The 17313-nt window shown below is 43.1% G+C and overlaps 1 protein-coding gene across 1 annotated transcript; it reads right to left on the bottom strand.

The window, feature by feature from the left end:
- Window positions 1-9247: 9247 nt before the first annotated feature.
- TIMM21 (translocase of inner mitochondrial membrane 21) lies at window positions 9248-16593 on the bottom strand. Its single transcript, XM_083449831.1, has 6 exons — window positions 16011-16593; window positions 12097-12159; window positions 11902-11999; window positions 11363-11436; window positions 9812-9917; window positions 9248-9724 (listed from the first exon to the last, which is right to left on the bottom strand). Exons 1-6 carry the CDS (start codon window positions 16300-16302, stop codon window positions 9632-9634), a joined length of 726 nt encoding a protein of 241 aa, XP_083305957.1. The 5' UTR covers window positions 16303-16593; the 3' UTR covers window positions 9248-9631.
- Window positions 16594-17313: the final 720 nt, after the last annotated feature.

Genomic DNA, 17313 nt, shown 5'->3' with positions numbered 1-17313 from the left:
AACGCCTCATTCCATCATTAAATATTTAAACAATTTTCTTGTCTAAATGTCAGTGGTAATTAAAATCATGCTTGACTTTTAAATGAAGCTATAAGGATGGCATCTTCCCTCTTAACAATTAATATTATTCGGGTCTGGAAATCTAGGACCAAAAACCCAGAGCCACCTGCACAACTGGGATTTTCTGTACCTGTGTTCCATCAGAAACTTCTTTTGAATTTCAAGACATTTCAGGGAAAAGATTCAGTGTCCTCTCATTGTGGGAGCGTGTGTGTAAAACAAACACGTAGATACATATTTTTTAAAAATGATATTTATACTCTCTTTCATAAGGCACGAGTGACTAACAAAAAGTTCTCATAATAAAAGTGGTATCTGCTTTCAGGAACAAAAATATCCTAACAGGATTGTTCAGGTGGAGTTTCCTGCCCACAGGGCTGGTTTTGTCCTCCAAGGCAAGAGAGGAAGGCTGAGCAGCTGGATCTCACTCAGTCATAATATATCTGTGTATGCATGTGTTGTACCCAAGAGTGTCACTCAGCTGACAGTAAGACTTTCATCTATGAAACAGGGTCATGTGTAGTAACTTTCAGCAGGTTCCCAGGTTCAGTCCTAGGCACTGCTGGAGGGTGTGTGTGAGCCCACTGCCCCTGGCACCATCGGGGAGGGGGGTACCATCATGGCCACCCCCATGTGCCGCGCAGCCCCCCACAGCACCGGGTGTCATGCCCCCAGGACGTGCGCCAGCCATGCCCCCGCCTGCTCTTCGCCCCCAGTGCAGGAGCATGCAGCTTCACCACTGGTCCTAGGCATCTTCAGGTGGGACTAGATACCTGTGAAAGCTTCTGTGAAAGTCAGTGCAGATAACACTGAGCTAAATGGACCAAGACAGCTTCCTACTGTATATATTCCAGCTCTGTCTTATACAGCCCAAGGTACCTCTTGAAAGCTTCTTACTTGTTTGGACCAAAGTTCTGCAGTGTCCTTTCCAGACCAATTTTCTATTTTTCGTCTTTCAGTACAGGAGCCCTCCTCCCACTGAATTTGTGTTATTGCATCTATAAATGCCTATGAACTTAGCCAACCAAAGTTCATAACACAGCGATTTCATGGTTCACAAACATGGCAGATACATCATTCCATATCAGTGTCCTCCTCCCTCTGTTACCGGCCCTCTTTTGGCCCATGACATTAAACATTGGGAAGAATATGGGTGCACCTCAGTCATGCAGTTGCTCAAATTATATATATTACACACGGCATACCATTCAAGGAGGAAACGCACACACACTGAGCTGTTTCAGACATCGAGGGATAAAATGAAAATGTGACAAGAATTCTCGAATTCTGGAGTGGTAATAGCAGCCTGACTCAATGAAGAGAAAGGGCACACTTAGACACTTTTTAATTCCCACTAATATATATAGAAAATATTTAAATTCAAGGCTGCAGTGAAGATAGAGAGACTCGCCTTAAGCAGATTTTTTGATTAACATACTTTTGTAAACTCTGTGGCAGAGTGCTGATCAATGACACCAGGAGTTTACCACATTTTAATGAAATTGTTTGTGAGATAGATTTCTGTGGCCAGAAGGTACTTTGTATGGTCAACTTTAACATTTATATTTGGCACAAATGTCTATTTGCCTTGCCTTGCATAGTATGAGAGAGAGAAGTAATTATTCTAGAATAAAGAGGTGGTGTTTGGTTGCAAGACTCAGTTGAAGGATTCTTGAGTGAAAATAGAACCACAGCACATGAAGAATTTGAGTCTAAACTAAACCACTTCAGAGATTAATGACTCTATCAATAGGTCTCCTCACAACATGCTGGTCCAAATGGGAAATAAAATTAACTAGGGCACACAGTGTCCTGAAAGGATCTGTTATGATTAATCCTCTTGCGGAAGAAACTCCAGATGGAACTGTTGAAATTCACCTTAGATGGGATGCTTTAGATATATGATGGACTTTCCTTAGCAGGAGTTCTGACAGTCCATCAGCATTGCCCTTCTGGTAAAAGAAACGTGCTATAAACTCTGTGGTCAGAGCAGTGAAATATGTTTCCTAGCCTAAATGACTCTTATCAATCAAATGGAGAAAAAAATTGTGGCTAGCACATAGCTTTTTTGTTACCGGTTGAGATTTATTCCGTTCCCCTTCCCTTGGCTTGCTGGCAGCCATCCTGAATCTTTATAAAGGTTGGAAGATTGCTCTAAGTTGGCAAGGAATATAAAAAAAAACCAAAAGGATGTTGAGAGTGAGGATTTTGTTGGTGGTGCTGGGAAGGAATTCTATAGTTCTGGATACCATTCAAGTGCAGAAGTAATCCACATTTACGGAACAGAGGGGCAATGAAAACACACAGAAGCAAAATATTGCTCTTTATTCCTCTTGTAGCTTGCTGTTTGAGATTGCCTGAGCTTCTACAGGCAGGCTATAAATTCTAAAACAACAAAAGATTTAGTATGAGAGTTTAGTAAAGCCTAAATAATAGATGATGGGACTGACTGTATATACTTTATCATACGCTAGAGTGCTACAGCAGTCTCCTTACTAAGCTGAATGGTTTGGCTTGCCTGAACATCATGCACCAGGAATGGGTGTTAAGTGGAAGAAGAGGCTTGTGCAAAGCCTCCCACACTTGTGCCAAAGCAGCTCTTATCACGTTGGTGTGAAGGATGCTGCAACCACAAGGGTGAAGGATTTGTGAATGGATTTACCTGTTCCTCAATCTGTTGCAGCATCTTAAAAAGCAGAGACATCACCTTGCCAACAAAGGTCCGTTTAGTTAAAGCTATGGTTTTCCCAGTAGTGCTGTATGGAAGTGACAGCTGGACCATAAAGAAGGCTGATCGTCGAAGAATTGATGCTTTTGAATTATGGTGCTGGAGGAGACTCTTGAGAGTCCCATGGACAGAAGGAAGATCAAACCTCTCCATTCTTAAGGAAATCAGCCCTGAGTGCTCACTGGAAGGACAGATCGTGAAGCTGAGGCTCCAGTACTTTGGCCATCTCATGAGAAGACTCCTGGAAAAGACCATAATGTTGGGAAAGATGGAGGGCACAAGGAGAAGGGGACGACAGAGGACGAGATGGTTGGACAGTGTTCTTGAAGCTACCAGCATGAGTTTGACCAAACTGCGGGAGGCAGTGGAAGGCAGGAGTGCCTGGCATGCTCTGGTCCATGGGGTCACAAAGAGTCGGACACGACTAAATGACTAAACAACAACAACAACAATCTGTTGCTAATAAAAACTACATATGCCCATCACTAGATAGCCCTATTCAGGCATTCAGAATCCTGGTTAAATAAAACTATGTGTTAGGGAATGTGCACAAGCATGCTAGTTTCATCCTGAATGGAGTCTTCTATGTGTTGTAGAACCCTGGAAAATCAGGGTTCTACATCATATATGACACTGTCACATGGCATTTGGTTTAAAGATGCCTGTTTTTCAGGTTATGAGAGTTTGAGGGTGTAAAGACAGATGAGCAGTTGGTATTTTCATAAGGAAAGGGTGGGGGGGGGGAGCACAACTTCATACCCCTCCCCACTTACAAGAGTATGGGAAAGGAAAAAAGGCAAGAACCAAACGGGAGAGGTCTCCCTCCCAAGAAGGGGATACTTTAGAAGTTGCAGATGTAAGAGGAGGCTTTTGGTCGTTTGATGGGTAAATGGCAGAGGTGGGTGATGTATATTTCCATTCTTGTAGGATATAATTACTATGCCACAACTAAATTTTAATGATCCATCTTGTTCTGCATTTCTCACCATTCTGACTGTCTGAGAATAATATTTAAGCGAAAGATAAAGTGATGTGAGAGCACAAACACACTGGCTTAGATCCAAAGATTTTACTCTGTGAACAAGAGTTTCCATTCACAGAAGGCGAGTTATGCTCATAGAAGGACCCCTTCCGTGTGTAGACCTCTTATTCAATTAACAGGCACTCTTCCCATTCACAGACCCAAAGCTTAGGATCCAAGCCATTATCTGCAATGTGAATTTATTAACAGTTTTACAGCAGTTACGTATTATCTGCTGTATGTTATTTACTGGGCTAGCCAGTACAACACATTGTGCAATGTTATATGATACCAGCCATTCTCAGATGACCTTGGTGGCACAGGGGATTGGAGGATCCCGTGTGTGTGTGTGTGTGTGTGTGTGTGCCTGCGCGCTCAGACTAGGCAAATTGCATTATTGTTGTCGTAATCTGAGCCTCTGAAAAAACTTGCTCAACTGATGTAAAACACAGTGATCTTGCATTATTGAGGGTACGAAGTGGAACCATCTGTTACTAACCCAACCACAATTTTTTGCAGACTACATCTATTCTGTTCTATTACAACAAAATACTGCTGTTTGTGTTCCTCTTCTTTTTTTAATCAGGCACATAAAGTTTATGTAAAACAGATGCCCACAAAATGAAACTAGTTAACTCTTGTGCTAGAGGGGCATACTGTGAAGGGTTTTCTGGAAGCTGGTTTGGCAATTAAATGGTTTATTATACTTATTAGATCACATCACACATTAGTAGAGTTAGTAATACATGCTGGGATTGGCAGGACAGCAGCTTTTCTCAGTTTATGAATGGATAAAACCACATTGGAATCTGTCCCCTGGAACCGAGTTCGATTGTCACAGCTTGGCATTACAGCACAACTTCTGTCCAAAATGGCATCCATCTGGCACCACAAATGAATATGAGGGAGGATGATTTGCATCCTTCAAACCAATCTCAGAAACATTGCTTGACTGCCAATTTTTATACATTCTACTGCGGAATGAAAGCACTTAATGTCTATTTGAAATGGCAGATTCAAACAATCCAGACCAGACTATATCAGCGCTGAGGCAGAATTCATGTGCTGGTGCGACACTTAGGGTGTTTCCACTCTCTATAAAATTCAGTGCAGGTGAAGGTTGTGTGTGAATGGCGGAAGCATAGGGATGAGACAAACTCTGTGGGAAAGACCAAACTAATCAAAGTGAGTGCTCATGTTAGTGTTCCAATCCCTAAATGACCGAAAAAATCCCCAAATCTCTGAAAGAAAGGTTCCATCCCTGGTCTTTGACACTTGAGATATGTATTTTTAGGAGCCACCCTATTCTGTGATTTTAAGTTGCTTACCATTGTTTCCAGTGTTTTATTTTAAATTGCGCTGGCTAGGGTTGATGGGAGTTGTAGTCCAACACATCTATATTGTACCATCATGGCAAAGGCTTAGACCAGGAATCTCTGCCTCCTCTTTTGAACTTGCTAGCCAAAGCAGCAGGTCCTTGAGTATATTGACACAAATCGGCAGGTGATAAACTTAGGTTCCTCACCGAGCATGGTATTTTACATTTAGCAAACCGATTTCTTTTTGATGTGCCCTTCAGTTCCATTTATACTGCCATAGATTGTCTGCAAATTAGCAAGCCATTGTCCGCCCTGATCCCGCATGCTTGATCAGGACATATAATGTATTGCCGGACATCAAGTCAATAGGCAATGAAGGGGAAAGCTTAATTCAGCCTCAAAATCAATCTCAGAATCCTGTGCAGAAGCCAGCTCGCCTGTGCTTTATTCTGATGAATTAACTCTGCAACCAGCAACCTGCCCTGTCAAAGCGGGGGGAAAGCAAAAGTTCCCCAATGTGCTAGCGCAGGCATATTACAGAAAGATGGCACACAAAGCAGGAAAGAATTACAGCTGCTGTGATTTCTCGCTCACTTTCTCACGCAAAGGGACAAGGCAGTCATCAGGCTGTATAAATATATAATACACAGCACTATATTGTTATGAGTTGGGGGGGAGGGGGAGTAGGCTGTGTGCCGAGACCCTTCTAATTCCTGGGTCCAGCAAATGTTAAAATCTAAGCAAAGATTCAGTTTCCTGGAACAGCCAGGCTAGCTTCTTGGTCCTCTAAATGATTCATTAAGGTAACAAAGAAAGTGGCTCTGTGCCAGATATCAAATAGAGGGGGCCCCACTGTCCCTCAACTCGCTAGTAGTTAAAAAGATAAATGCTGGAGTTGAGAGCTAACTTATGTGAGTTAGAGGTAGAAGCTGAAGCAAGGCTGTGAAGGCAGAGGGAGAGCCATGCCTGATCTCTGCTTGAATCCAAGGCTGTGGCTATGAGGGAAACAAGACCCTCTTGGGGGTCTTAATGCTGTGATCTCCCCCATTGTAGACTCAGGTTGTATATATGTGTAAATAATCCGTATATCATAAGGACACTCCAGTCTCTGCTGTGCTTTGTTCTGAAGGAAACACAAACCCTGGATAAACGCCTGGAACCCCTGGAATTTTGCACCGCTCGGAAATTGGGTTGGCGTTCAACAATATCTTTAGACATCCAACTTTTCTAGGTGGTGCCTCAAATTCATCTTGCAGGTATATAAATTATACTTACTTTAAACCAGGCTCCCAGCAAGTTTTAGCAGCTAATTGATGTCAGCTGCAGAACTGGCCATTTATCACTATAATGAAAGTAGATCAGCATCTCAGCACTGGGCTGGTCCCTATGGAATGGAAGCTACAGAGCAAGGAAAGACTGGGTCATGGCTTTTATTGGACTAACTAGTCTTAAAAATACTGGGAGTTAACTTCTGGAAAGGCACTGCTCCGCCCCCCATGCATTTCTTCGGTGCAAGTGTTTAATTTTTTAAAAACTGTGACAACATAAAATATCCATTTTATCCATGCTTTTGGAGAACCCATAGAGACAGTTGGTCTTAATAACAAAGAGACAGGAAGAAGAATTGGATTCATATTTGCTCTTCTGTTCAAGGAAGGCACTCAGATCCAGTGGAGGTTCCTGCTAGAGGAAGAAAGGGGGAGAGATGATGTTCACTGCTTCCCCCTTCGGCTTCTAATTCCACCTCCCATCTTGTTCCAGAGGATCCGCTGACTTGCTACAGGAGGTTTTTGGGGACACAAGACGGAATTGGCAAAAAACAAAACAAAAACCCACCTCCTCTTTCCCCCTGAACAGCACACCATGAGCAGAGTTCCACCTGCTGGTTATCTGGATCCAACCCAGTGGCTGGCTCTGTACTCGACATTGCAACCCTATGCATGTTTACAATAAGTATAGAATCATAGAACTGTAGAATTAAGGGACCACTAGAGTCATCTAGCCCAACCCCCTACAATGCAGGGATCTTTTGCCCAATGTGGGGCTCAAACCCCTGTGACCCTGGAATTAAGAGGCTCATGTTCTACCAGCTGAGTTATTTTCCCAGACTTGTGTTCATTGCAGTTTACTTCCAACCCTAGAAGCTATATTTTGGTTCTTATTTCTATGTGCCATGCTTGCAAATAAGTGCTCTGTGAGCCTGGCATGTTGAATGCTTTTTATAGTGCAAGCCCATTGTTATGCCTATCGGCTTGGTTGCTCGAGGGCGAACAGGCAAGATCCCCACTGGTCTTTTCAAAGGCTTTATTATTGGTGCAAAAACATTTACAGTGCAGAACGCCTCAATTCCATGTCTTGCTCAGTCACTAGCAGAATCTGAGTGGGCGGTCCTTGAACTTTCCCCAACAGAGTAGTCTCTTGACCCCCATCCGACGCCTTCCTCTCTGCGCGTAAACCTACTGCACAGACAGGGCATGGGTAAAGGGGGACCTGCCTCCCCCCCCCCCACTTTGCTCATGCACAGTGTTTTGGCTCTCTCTTGCATCTCTTCCCCACTAGAGGTGGGGCTTCCCTCCTCCGCAGAGGAAGTGCTGCTTCTCACGAACTTTGGAGGCTCCCTGTAATCCAGCTGCCTTTCCACCTCTCGCCTCTGAGCCTCTGAGCTGATGGCAGTTCCCTGACACCCATTTTATTTTCCTATAGGAACTGGGCTGATCTACGTGTTCACTGAGCACAGTATAGTGTCATCTTGGTAAAGCTAGGTGTGTCCAAAACAGAAGACTGCTCTGCAAGCTCATTTCAACATAGCAGAAAAAGGAAGAACAGTTTACATGAGAGTCCTGGGCAATCTTCCACCACCAACATTGATATCCATTTCTAGCATCCACAGGGCCTCACCGCCTTTGTAAATGAGACATCAGGCAAGGTAGAACAAACAGCAATTATATTAGTTAATGTGGAGCTTAAATTTGGAAAACACAACAAGAAGGGGATATGTGCAGGCAAAATTCAATGGCGTTTGTAGTATTATAAAGATGATCTAGTATTCTAAATTGTTGACATTTTATTGTATGCATCTGAGTCTTCTCAGCATGGTCAATAAGTATTAAGTCATGCCTACTGACTTCATTCAATTAACAAAATGGGGAATTTAATCCATAGAACCTTATGGTATTATATAGCATTACATATTCCAAAGCATAAACCTGAATGGCATGTGATTTGAATGCTATTATAAAAATCAAAGGGTGATACCTAATGACTCAGACGGATATCACCCTAGTTGGTCAGTAACTCAACTCATTCACTATCAAGATTTGATGAATACTTGTAATACAGTGCAGTTTATGTTAAATGAACGATGAGCTAGAAAAGGCTTATGTGATGCAATCTGTCAAAAAGCCCACTAGATGGCAATATTATTTACCTTTAGCCAAACAGAGAAACATACCAAGTTTGTTGGATACTGCAAAGTGTTCCCCAGCTTTCAAAGGAAAGGAGAACAGAACAGACCCTGCTAGGGCTGAGCTGAAGTTTGGAATGGTTTTTGCTAACATTTTCAGCCATATCAAAACATGTGGGGTTTATTTGGTGGCTGCATTAAGAATAGGTGAACGTGTTCTGGCTCTTCTTCTCAGTGACATCAGCATATAAGCCAAGTCCAACTGACTGCATCGAGCTGTGATGTCATCCTGTGCACTATGTGTTCCCTGGCTGACTGTGATCACAACCAATCCAAGAGTCAATGAAATCTAGTTGGTGACGGATAGTTCTGATGTCAGCCTGACTATTAAATGATACTTGACCTAGTGGTATTGCTGATGTGATTGAGGAAGATGATGCAGCAATAAAAAAGGGGGGTGGGAGTGGCAGCAATGTGATGGCAAAGAAACCAAACTACAGCAGCGTCCATGCCTGAAAAAGGCAACATTTTTCACAACAGAGGGGTATTCCTTTCAACCCCAAGATTCAAAGTAGAACATTCAGAGGAGCCCTAGATCCTACTAGGAAACAATTTATAATCTGCGACATTCTGCCTTACAGTCTGTAAACAATACAGAAACAGACGCCACACACCTTTTTCGGTATGTGAACTCTGTGCACGAAAGGACAAAGATATTCTGTCTGTTTTGAATGTCTTCTTTATTGTAGCACTTGCATGAAATCCAAATCCAAAGGAAATTCATCCTGAGAAGACTGCGTGTATAAAACTGTGATTCACCATGAACAATCTTTGCTAAATCATATTTGCCGCTGCCACAGCTGGCTGCCAGTTTATATTAACTGCGTCAACCCAGTTTGCATTTTCTATTAACAACAATGATTACCTACTTCCAGTATTTACCCAGCAGAATTACATATAACCTCAGTGGCTCCACTGCCTTCACACGGGTATGTTGTGAGGATGCAAAATGACCTTTCAGCCAACTTTTACTTCATTACTCCCATTTTTGTAAACTACAGCATCACAAACTGCAATGAAAGGTCACTTCAGTTGTTTCTCTATCTGTTGTCTTCAACTATTATGGTTCTTCTAGGGTAGACCTCAATATCCACAAATATATAACGATACTCGTATTTTCCACTTTCTGGATTCTGCAAAGAGAGGGGAATTAATTTCCTTGCGCACACTAACCTAAGCATTAAGATTATGGTTGATGTAGGTCACAGAGGCTGTCATACCTCTTTCACTTCCAGATGAACTGTTCCCTGCTTTCCTTTTTCTGAGCCCTCAATGTAAAACTTTAGGCGCATGTATTTCAGTCCATCTTTTACATACTCAATGTGGCTAAGAAAAAAAAAGAGAGGAAAGGTTTTGCAAGCCTTGAATGTTAATGCCCGAAAAATTAATAGTTATACACTATATTTCTAAGAAACAAAAACTTTACATGGACAATCTTGTCTTAGTTCCAGAATTCAATTAAACTTGTCTGGTTACGGTGACACTTGGACCAAGCTATCTGAAAGCTTCCTAACCCACAAACAAGTGAATTGGGTCTAAAACTCAATTTACATCTGATCCTGAGCGTGTTTGCTCAGAAGGAAGTCCAAGGATGCATGCACAGGATAGTGGCCATAAATACAGAACCAACAACATCATGAGTCATTTCCATTAATTTCAATGTGTTTACTCTGAGTATGTCTAATGCTAGACACAACCCAATGAGATTAATCCTAGGCGTGAAGCAACTTTGAGAACATACTAACAAGGGGCAGCCAACATGATACACTCCAGATGCCACTGGACTACAACTCCCATCATCCCTGACCAATGGCCATTCTAGTGGCTAGTAGTAGTTGGGAGTCCAGCAACATCTGGAGGACACCATGTCAGCTATTCCTATGTTAAACCATGGTTTAGCATAATGTGCATGGATAATAATGAGCTGTAATGACCTTAGGCTTGCATGCTACCCCCTATCCTCCCACAGAGCCAAGAGGAGTAATTAGGAAGCACTTGATTTTGCTTTTGGTTAATCCTGGTTTGTCATGTTACCTGAAGGGGCAAATCCTGGATAACATCAACTATGGCTAATTTTAAACAAGCTAACTTCAAACCATGTGTTATGAAGCTGGGTTGTTGAAGCTAGCCATCATTTCATAACTAACCATTACCTCCAATTCCAGATCCAGACATCACAAGCGACTGTGGTTAACTGAAAATAGGAGCTAAAGTCCCTCTTTTCAGCCAGGCAAGAGGAGGAAAAGGAGAAGCATGAGCCTGAGGTTCATGCAGATCATGCAAAACCATGTGAATGAAGTCACTGTGTTGGATGAGCATGCTTCCATGACCAGCTGGAACCTGAATGAAGTTCTTCTGCACTTGTGGAGGAATCATGTCCCACCTCAAGAGTAACAATCGTGGATATAGTGTTCTGAGTGTTGCTGTGGCACATCTGTGTCAAATTCATGTACAATAGGTACACAAAGCTCCACACGGGGGTAAGATGGACCAGTGTCCCTTCAGCATCCTTGTTATTCAGCATAAATATATGCTGGCAATCAATGTGACTAAGAAGGTTTCTTGGCTATCAGGTGCATTTGCAAGGGTTATTGTAGGCCTTAAATTCAGGCTGCTAGCCTAGGCCCCAAGGTATTTTCCCTTTTACCTTCTTGGCAAGACAAGTGAATATGACATGTGTCAAGTCAGATGAACAGAGTATGTAACAAATCCACAGAGAATGTTAGCAGAAAGAGAGCCAGTGCTTCTGTAAGCGATGCATTCACAGGTACCTGACCAGTTGTCTTCTCCCGCGGCGCGTTGCTTCACCGTAACCTTTTATGGGTTCACCAAAAACACCTATTACCTAATCAGTAAGGACAGGATAGGGTGCTTAGTAGTTCGTCTCCTATCAAACACTAGGTGCACAGTTCCCTCAGTTCAATCAGTAATACTATATGACCTTCTTCAACACATTACCTAGAGAGGTGGTGATCTCTCTCTCTCTCTCTGGAAATCTTCAAGCAGAAGCTGCACAGCCGTCTGCTGGGAATGGTCTAGTGCCAGATTTCCTGGGAGTGGATGGCCTACAAGACCCCACTCAACTCTTATGATACACTGAAAGCTCACCCACTATCACTGATCTTTCCCTGAAGCATGAAGCAGCAGGAAATGTTAGAAATATTCTAGGATGTATTTCCAGGGCAGCGGTGCACGGGCTAGTCAGTACCCAATGCAAAGTGAGTGACCGTCCCTCAAAAGATGCCTCAGAATTCTCTGTAATGTGCTAGGGCTCTGTGGTAAGCAGAACATTCAAGACTTGGAAACAAACCTCAGGGTGAGCTCTGCATTTCTCCAGGGCATCTCCATAGATTTTACTGGGGCTGGAGGAAGAGAACAGCTCCTTAAAAATCACATAGAATAAACCACCTGAAATGGAAGAGGAAAAATAAAATGTAGGCGAACCAAGAACCTTTCTGCTGAAGTGGTCAACAATTAAAACAATTAAATCCCCTGTCTCAACAACCTGTGACACCGATGCCGATCACCACCACTATTAAGTAGGTGAAATCTCGCCCAGCTTCTTTCACTGAAAGAGAAAACAAGACCAAAAAAATAAAAATTACGAAACGGTAGTTATACATTATCAGTCTCCTATAGCTCTGTTGGTTAGAGCAAGGTTTCTCAACCTTTTTCCAACCTTGCCCTCCTTCCAACCTTGTTTCCTTCCTGTGTCCCCCTCATGGTTGTAGCCGGGGGGGGGCAGCTGCCCCCAGTAAGTAAAAACCAATACAAACCAATACAAATCTGAGGTTCTGCCCCCTAACAAAAATATTGGCTATGCCCATGTCCCCCCCCCCACTGGTAGAAAGATAGCTATATAATTTTTTTAAAATAGAAAATGTTTATTTATTTTTTTTAATAATTTACACAAAATACAATGACATAAAATGATAGGAACATAATGAAATATTGTTGAAGCAGAAAAACATAGAATCATAGAGCTGGAAGGGACTCTATTCTACAACCACAAACTACATTGTTGTCTTATGCACATATATCCAATAGCTCCTAAATGCTTCCTCTAAAATTGAGAAAGATAAAAGACTGAGTCAAAACAGCTTTTGCTTTCAGAATAATGGAACATTAAAAGGATTTTACATCTCTTCTAACCCCTAAAGTCCTCATTCCCACTCTTTCCATGGGAAATTTAGTGATGGTTTGCTGTCAAGGAACAGCCAGGGTGTTTAACCTGTGCCCCCCCCCCAATATGTTGTTCGACTCCAACTTCCCTCAGCATCAGCCTGCATAGCCAATGGTAAGAGATGATGGAAATTGTAGCCCCACAACATCTTGGAGGGCCACAGGTTAGCTGAACAGGTTTTGCTTTCACAAGGTCTATTTAGGCTAGATTTTACAAGACTTTCAGTGGCTTTTTAGTATTAATTGAGAGTTATTATTTATGCAACACGTATTTAATTTATTATAATTATTATTTAAACAGCTTTTAACAATGGACAAGTGATGTATACATATTTTAATAAAATAAGCAACAAATTATTTCATTTCTCATTCTCAAGAAGTACTCTCACAGCTCAGCAGAGAGCCCCAGTGCAGAACTTGAGAATTACTAGAGTGGATACAGTGATTACGGCATTTGCTTTTGATCCAATTTGCGTTGCCTTCATGCTCAGGGGCACTGGGGCAACTTGTTCTCTCACCATCGATTCTCTGCTGGTTTCAAACACCAATGATCTATTCCTTTTTGTTATTAGTAACAACCATGTTTATGACTGTCGTACTCATGCTGTAAAATCATTAAAAATACTTCAGCCATACTTTAGTCAATATTGGGCCAAATCCTTTTGGACTAGTCAAGGGCCCAATTCTAGCCTGTCTCCAGCTTCAATTGTCTCCCACCACTCAACCTTTCACATGCTAAGCTAAAGTTGAATAAAGATTGTGGAGAAATCTTCCAAAACAGTTAAAAAAAAATGCTATAGCCAATTGCATATATAGCAGCCAATTTTATGCCTTCGTTCATTAAATCCAGCCAGGCTTTTAATTTTTATGAAATGCCTTACAAAATAGATTATTGTTCTTATGGTTGAATGGGAAACCCATAAAAATGTAAAAATGATCAATGAAGTGCTTTATGCATAACATTAAAAACTCCAAACATATAAATAATGCAGTGAGCACAATGTATTTAAATGGTAGAACAAATACACTGATATTTACAGGAAGGTTCTGTGAAGAGTTAGGCATGGAGTCCTTTGAAATCAAGGGCTTTGCACAGGAAACTCTGCATAAGATTGCTGTCTGAGGAACTCAAGAGGCCCAAGCCATAGTCCTGTCACACATTCTAGGTAAAAGTAAAGGGACCCCTGACCATTAGGTCCAGTCGTGACCAACTCTGGGGTTGCGGCCCTCATCTCGCTCTATTGGCCAAGGGAGCCAGCGTACAGGTTCCAGGTCATGTGGCCAACATGACTTAGCCGCTTCTGGCGAACCAGAGCAGCGCATGGAAAAGCCGTTTACCTTCCCGTTTACCCCGTCGCGGGGATTCGAACCGCCGACCTTCTGATTGTAAGTCCTAGGCTCTGTGGTTTAACCCACAGCGCCACCTGCGTCCCTGGGTCACACATTCTAATTAGGTGCTAATTGAACATCCAACATACAAGAGTCTATTTGTAGGGATGAGTGTGCTAGCACTGCTGCCCCTATTGCCATTCCATTTGCTCACCAGGAGTGACACTATGAACTGGGGAACCTCCTGCAGTCATGGAGGCTCCCAGTGACGGATCCTGGGGTCTCAAATTTCAGCAGTTCCCTGTGTGATGCCAAAATTTTGCACCCCTGCCTCTTGTGCTCTATTCTAAATCACAATTGCGGCACCAAGTTTCCGGACCCACTGCAACCGAACCAGTTGCGCTCCCCTAAATCCGTCCCCGAGGCTCGCCACTCATTTTAGAACTCCCTTCCCATATTAACACCTTCCCATATTAACAAATAATCAGAATGCCTGAAAAGCATTATCTGTGCACTAGTTCTGAACGCTGTTGGTGGCATTCAAACCACAATGACTTGCAACTGCTTGAATGTCTAGGTGTTTTCACAGAATAACTTAATTTTTGAAAAGAGAAATAGCTGCAAGGACACTAAACCCAGCATGTAAATAAATAATCACTCCCTGGCTTGCCAGTGGCAAAAAATTATCAGCTATGGTGCAGCAGGTTAGGAAGCTTTGTATGCCCGAGAAGGACTGTTCATCCATATGGCACAAATAACTGACATAGGATCTTGTACATTAATGAGTTATAAGTTCTGATGAAGATTCCATAATTCCGGGGTTCTTGAAAAGAGTTCTGGACTAGGTGGGCCTTGCTATGGTCCACCAAAGCGCTTCTTATCTTATGTTAAGAAGCACAAGCACAAATTCAAGATCACTTGATTTGTTGTGTGCTAATTGTCAAGAGATCTTGGGAACACACTCTAGCTTTGTAAATGTAAAAAAAAAAAACTTGTGGATCACAGGGATTCCAGAAAAAAACATATGTAGACCACATAATACTGCAATCAGCCCTCCATGGTCTTAGAGCATGAACAGACACCCTCTCACTAGGAAGCAATCACAGCCAGCTTGGTGAAAGGACTCCTGAAGCAGAAAATCCCACTTCCACACAAATCTGAGTGCTGGGCAACCTCTATTATAAATCAAATACATTGTACCACACTCAGGGTTGGCCCAAGATACTTTGCTCCCTGAGGCAGAACAGCAAATGGTGCCCCCTGTCCCAAACCAAGGTGCATGATATCCAAGGCTAATCAAGTTATTGGGTCATATGAGACAGAATGCTTACAAGCATCTCTCCCTTAAATGTAAAAATACAATAATAAGAAAATAGCACTTTGCTGCCCTTCCATGATAGCCAAAATCAGTTGCCCAAGGCAGTCTCACTCTGCCTATCCCATTCATCAACAGGCCTCCAGTCAAACAACTGTCGAACATTGTCTCAGAAACAAATCCCCAAATAATCTGAGATCCCAGTAGAACATGAGACTCTTGATCTCAGGGTTGTGGGTTCAAGCCCCACATTGGGCAAAATATTCCTGCTTTGCAGGGAATTGTCTAGATGACCCTTGTGGTCCCTTCCAACTCTACAATTCTATGAGCAGTACAATCCTAGCTAGGTCTACTCAGATGTAAGTCCTGCTGAATTTAATGGCGGCTGACTCCCAGGTAAGTAGGGTTAGGACAGCAGTGCAAGTTATGTAGAATATTTCAGATAATGGACTGAAAAAACACCACTAGGCTCAACAGAAACACGTCTATATATATGCAGATATGCCTAAAAAGTTGGAGAACTGTAGTAGTTTGGGAAACGAATTTTACTTGCCAAGAAATCTTGGCAGTTGCTGGAGCCTCCCGTTCCTTACCTTTCTGAGCAGCTGACAACGATGCTTCTTCTTTCTGGCCTCTTTGCACAGACACTTGCCTGCCGCTGTTTTCAGCTCTCCGGGCCCCTTCGGGAGTCCAGATGTGTCGCTTTGCGCTCGCAAATGCTGCATCAGGGCGCGGGGCGGATCGCTCGGCTCTCGACCCTTGCCCGAGCCTGATGCACACGCAAGTCCTTAGAAGCGCCTTCCTATGCTGTGCAAGGAGCCCCCACTTCGCGCAGGACCCCAGGAGCTTGCCACTGCAGGGGATTCCTCGCATGAAAGAAAGCATAGCGAGGCGAAGCAAGGCTTCACTCTATAACCCCAAATACAAGGTCTATCATACACTAAATATGCTCCCGTCCTGTGCAAAGGATCGGATTCATCGTCCCGCAGTTTCCTCTCTATGCAAAATAGCCATACCGTTAGAAAGATACATCTTACTCAAATCTTTCCGCCGGGCTTTTACCTGTTGATGCACTTTTAACAAGCCCAAGGGGGACACGACCCCTTCACTCGCTGATGGCAGCTATTTGCCCCGCCATTGCGTTTGCAAAGCCCTCTGGGAGCTGTAGTTTGCAAGGTAGCAGAGCTGCCCGACTACTCCGGTAAAGTACTACAACTACCACAATGCAAAGCGCCTCGCGCCTAGCCTCGCTGCTCAGAACTACATTGCTAGAAGCCTCCTCCTTCCCGAAAGCGCCTGTCTCTATATTGAGCGTACGTGCTCTGGGACAAGTCCACCCTTTATCGTTTGCATAATAAATAAAAGGTTAGGTTCGTGCTGCATGCATTGCTCAGAAATAATTATTTGCCCTTTAAGCAGGTTCTGTAAAACTTCATAGGGCTATCTTCAAATAAGCAGTAGCCCGCCATCTGAGAACGTCAGACTCGTGGTGTGCAAGCATTATGTGTGCAGACGTCTGCGAGAAAGACGCGTGCACTACCGTCAACTCAGAATGGCGCAGCTTTCGTGTGCAAGAAGCAAACCTGTATTTGGGCTGCGGATGGAGCTCGCTCACGTGGTAGAATGCCCCCCCCCCCAACTGTGCCCGGCATAAGGAAAGCTAGCAATCCTATACATTTATCTAATAAATCAGTTCTACTGAATTCAACGGGGTTTAACTCCCAGGCAACAGGAAATAATCTAGCTGGGTCTTACGGGATTGCGCTGTAAGGATGCCATCCTTTGCACGTTTTGACAACACGCAAGCAAAGCTCCATGAGGGCACAGTTGTGGGGCTTGCTTCCAAGAAAACATGCATGGGATTTCCTAAAGACTGAGGTTACAGGTACATTTGGT

This window comes from Podarcis tiliguerta, assembly GCF_965153285.1.
Source record: "Podarcis tiliguerta genome assembly, chromosome: 7".
In the NCBI taxonomy this organism is placed as follows: Eukaryota; Metazoa; Chordata; class Lepidosauria; order Squamata; family Lacertidae; genus Podarcis; species Podarcis tiliguerta.
This window is presented reverse-complemented; position numbering and strand designations above follow the sequence as displayed.

What these genes read in the sequence shown, in the direction of transcription:
- TIMM21 (XM_083449831.1), bottom strand. Translation starts at nt 16,302, where the DNA reads ATGCTTTCTTTCATGCGAGGAATCCCCTGCAGTGGCAAGCTCCTGGGG. An exon ending in AATGCAGAGCTCACCCTGAG is followed by an intron (nt 11,437 to 11,901) that starts GTTTGTTTCCAA and finishes CTTACTGATTAG; the next exon opens with GTAATAGGTGTTTTTGGTGA. An exon ending in TTCATCTGGAAGTGAAAGAG is followed by an intron (nt 9,725 to 9,811) that starts GTATGACAGCCT and finishes CTCTCTTTGCAG; the next exon opens with AATCCAGAAAGTGGAAAATA.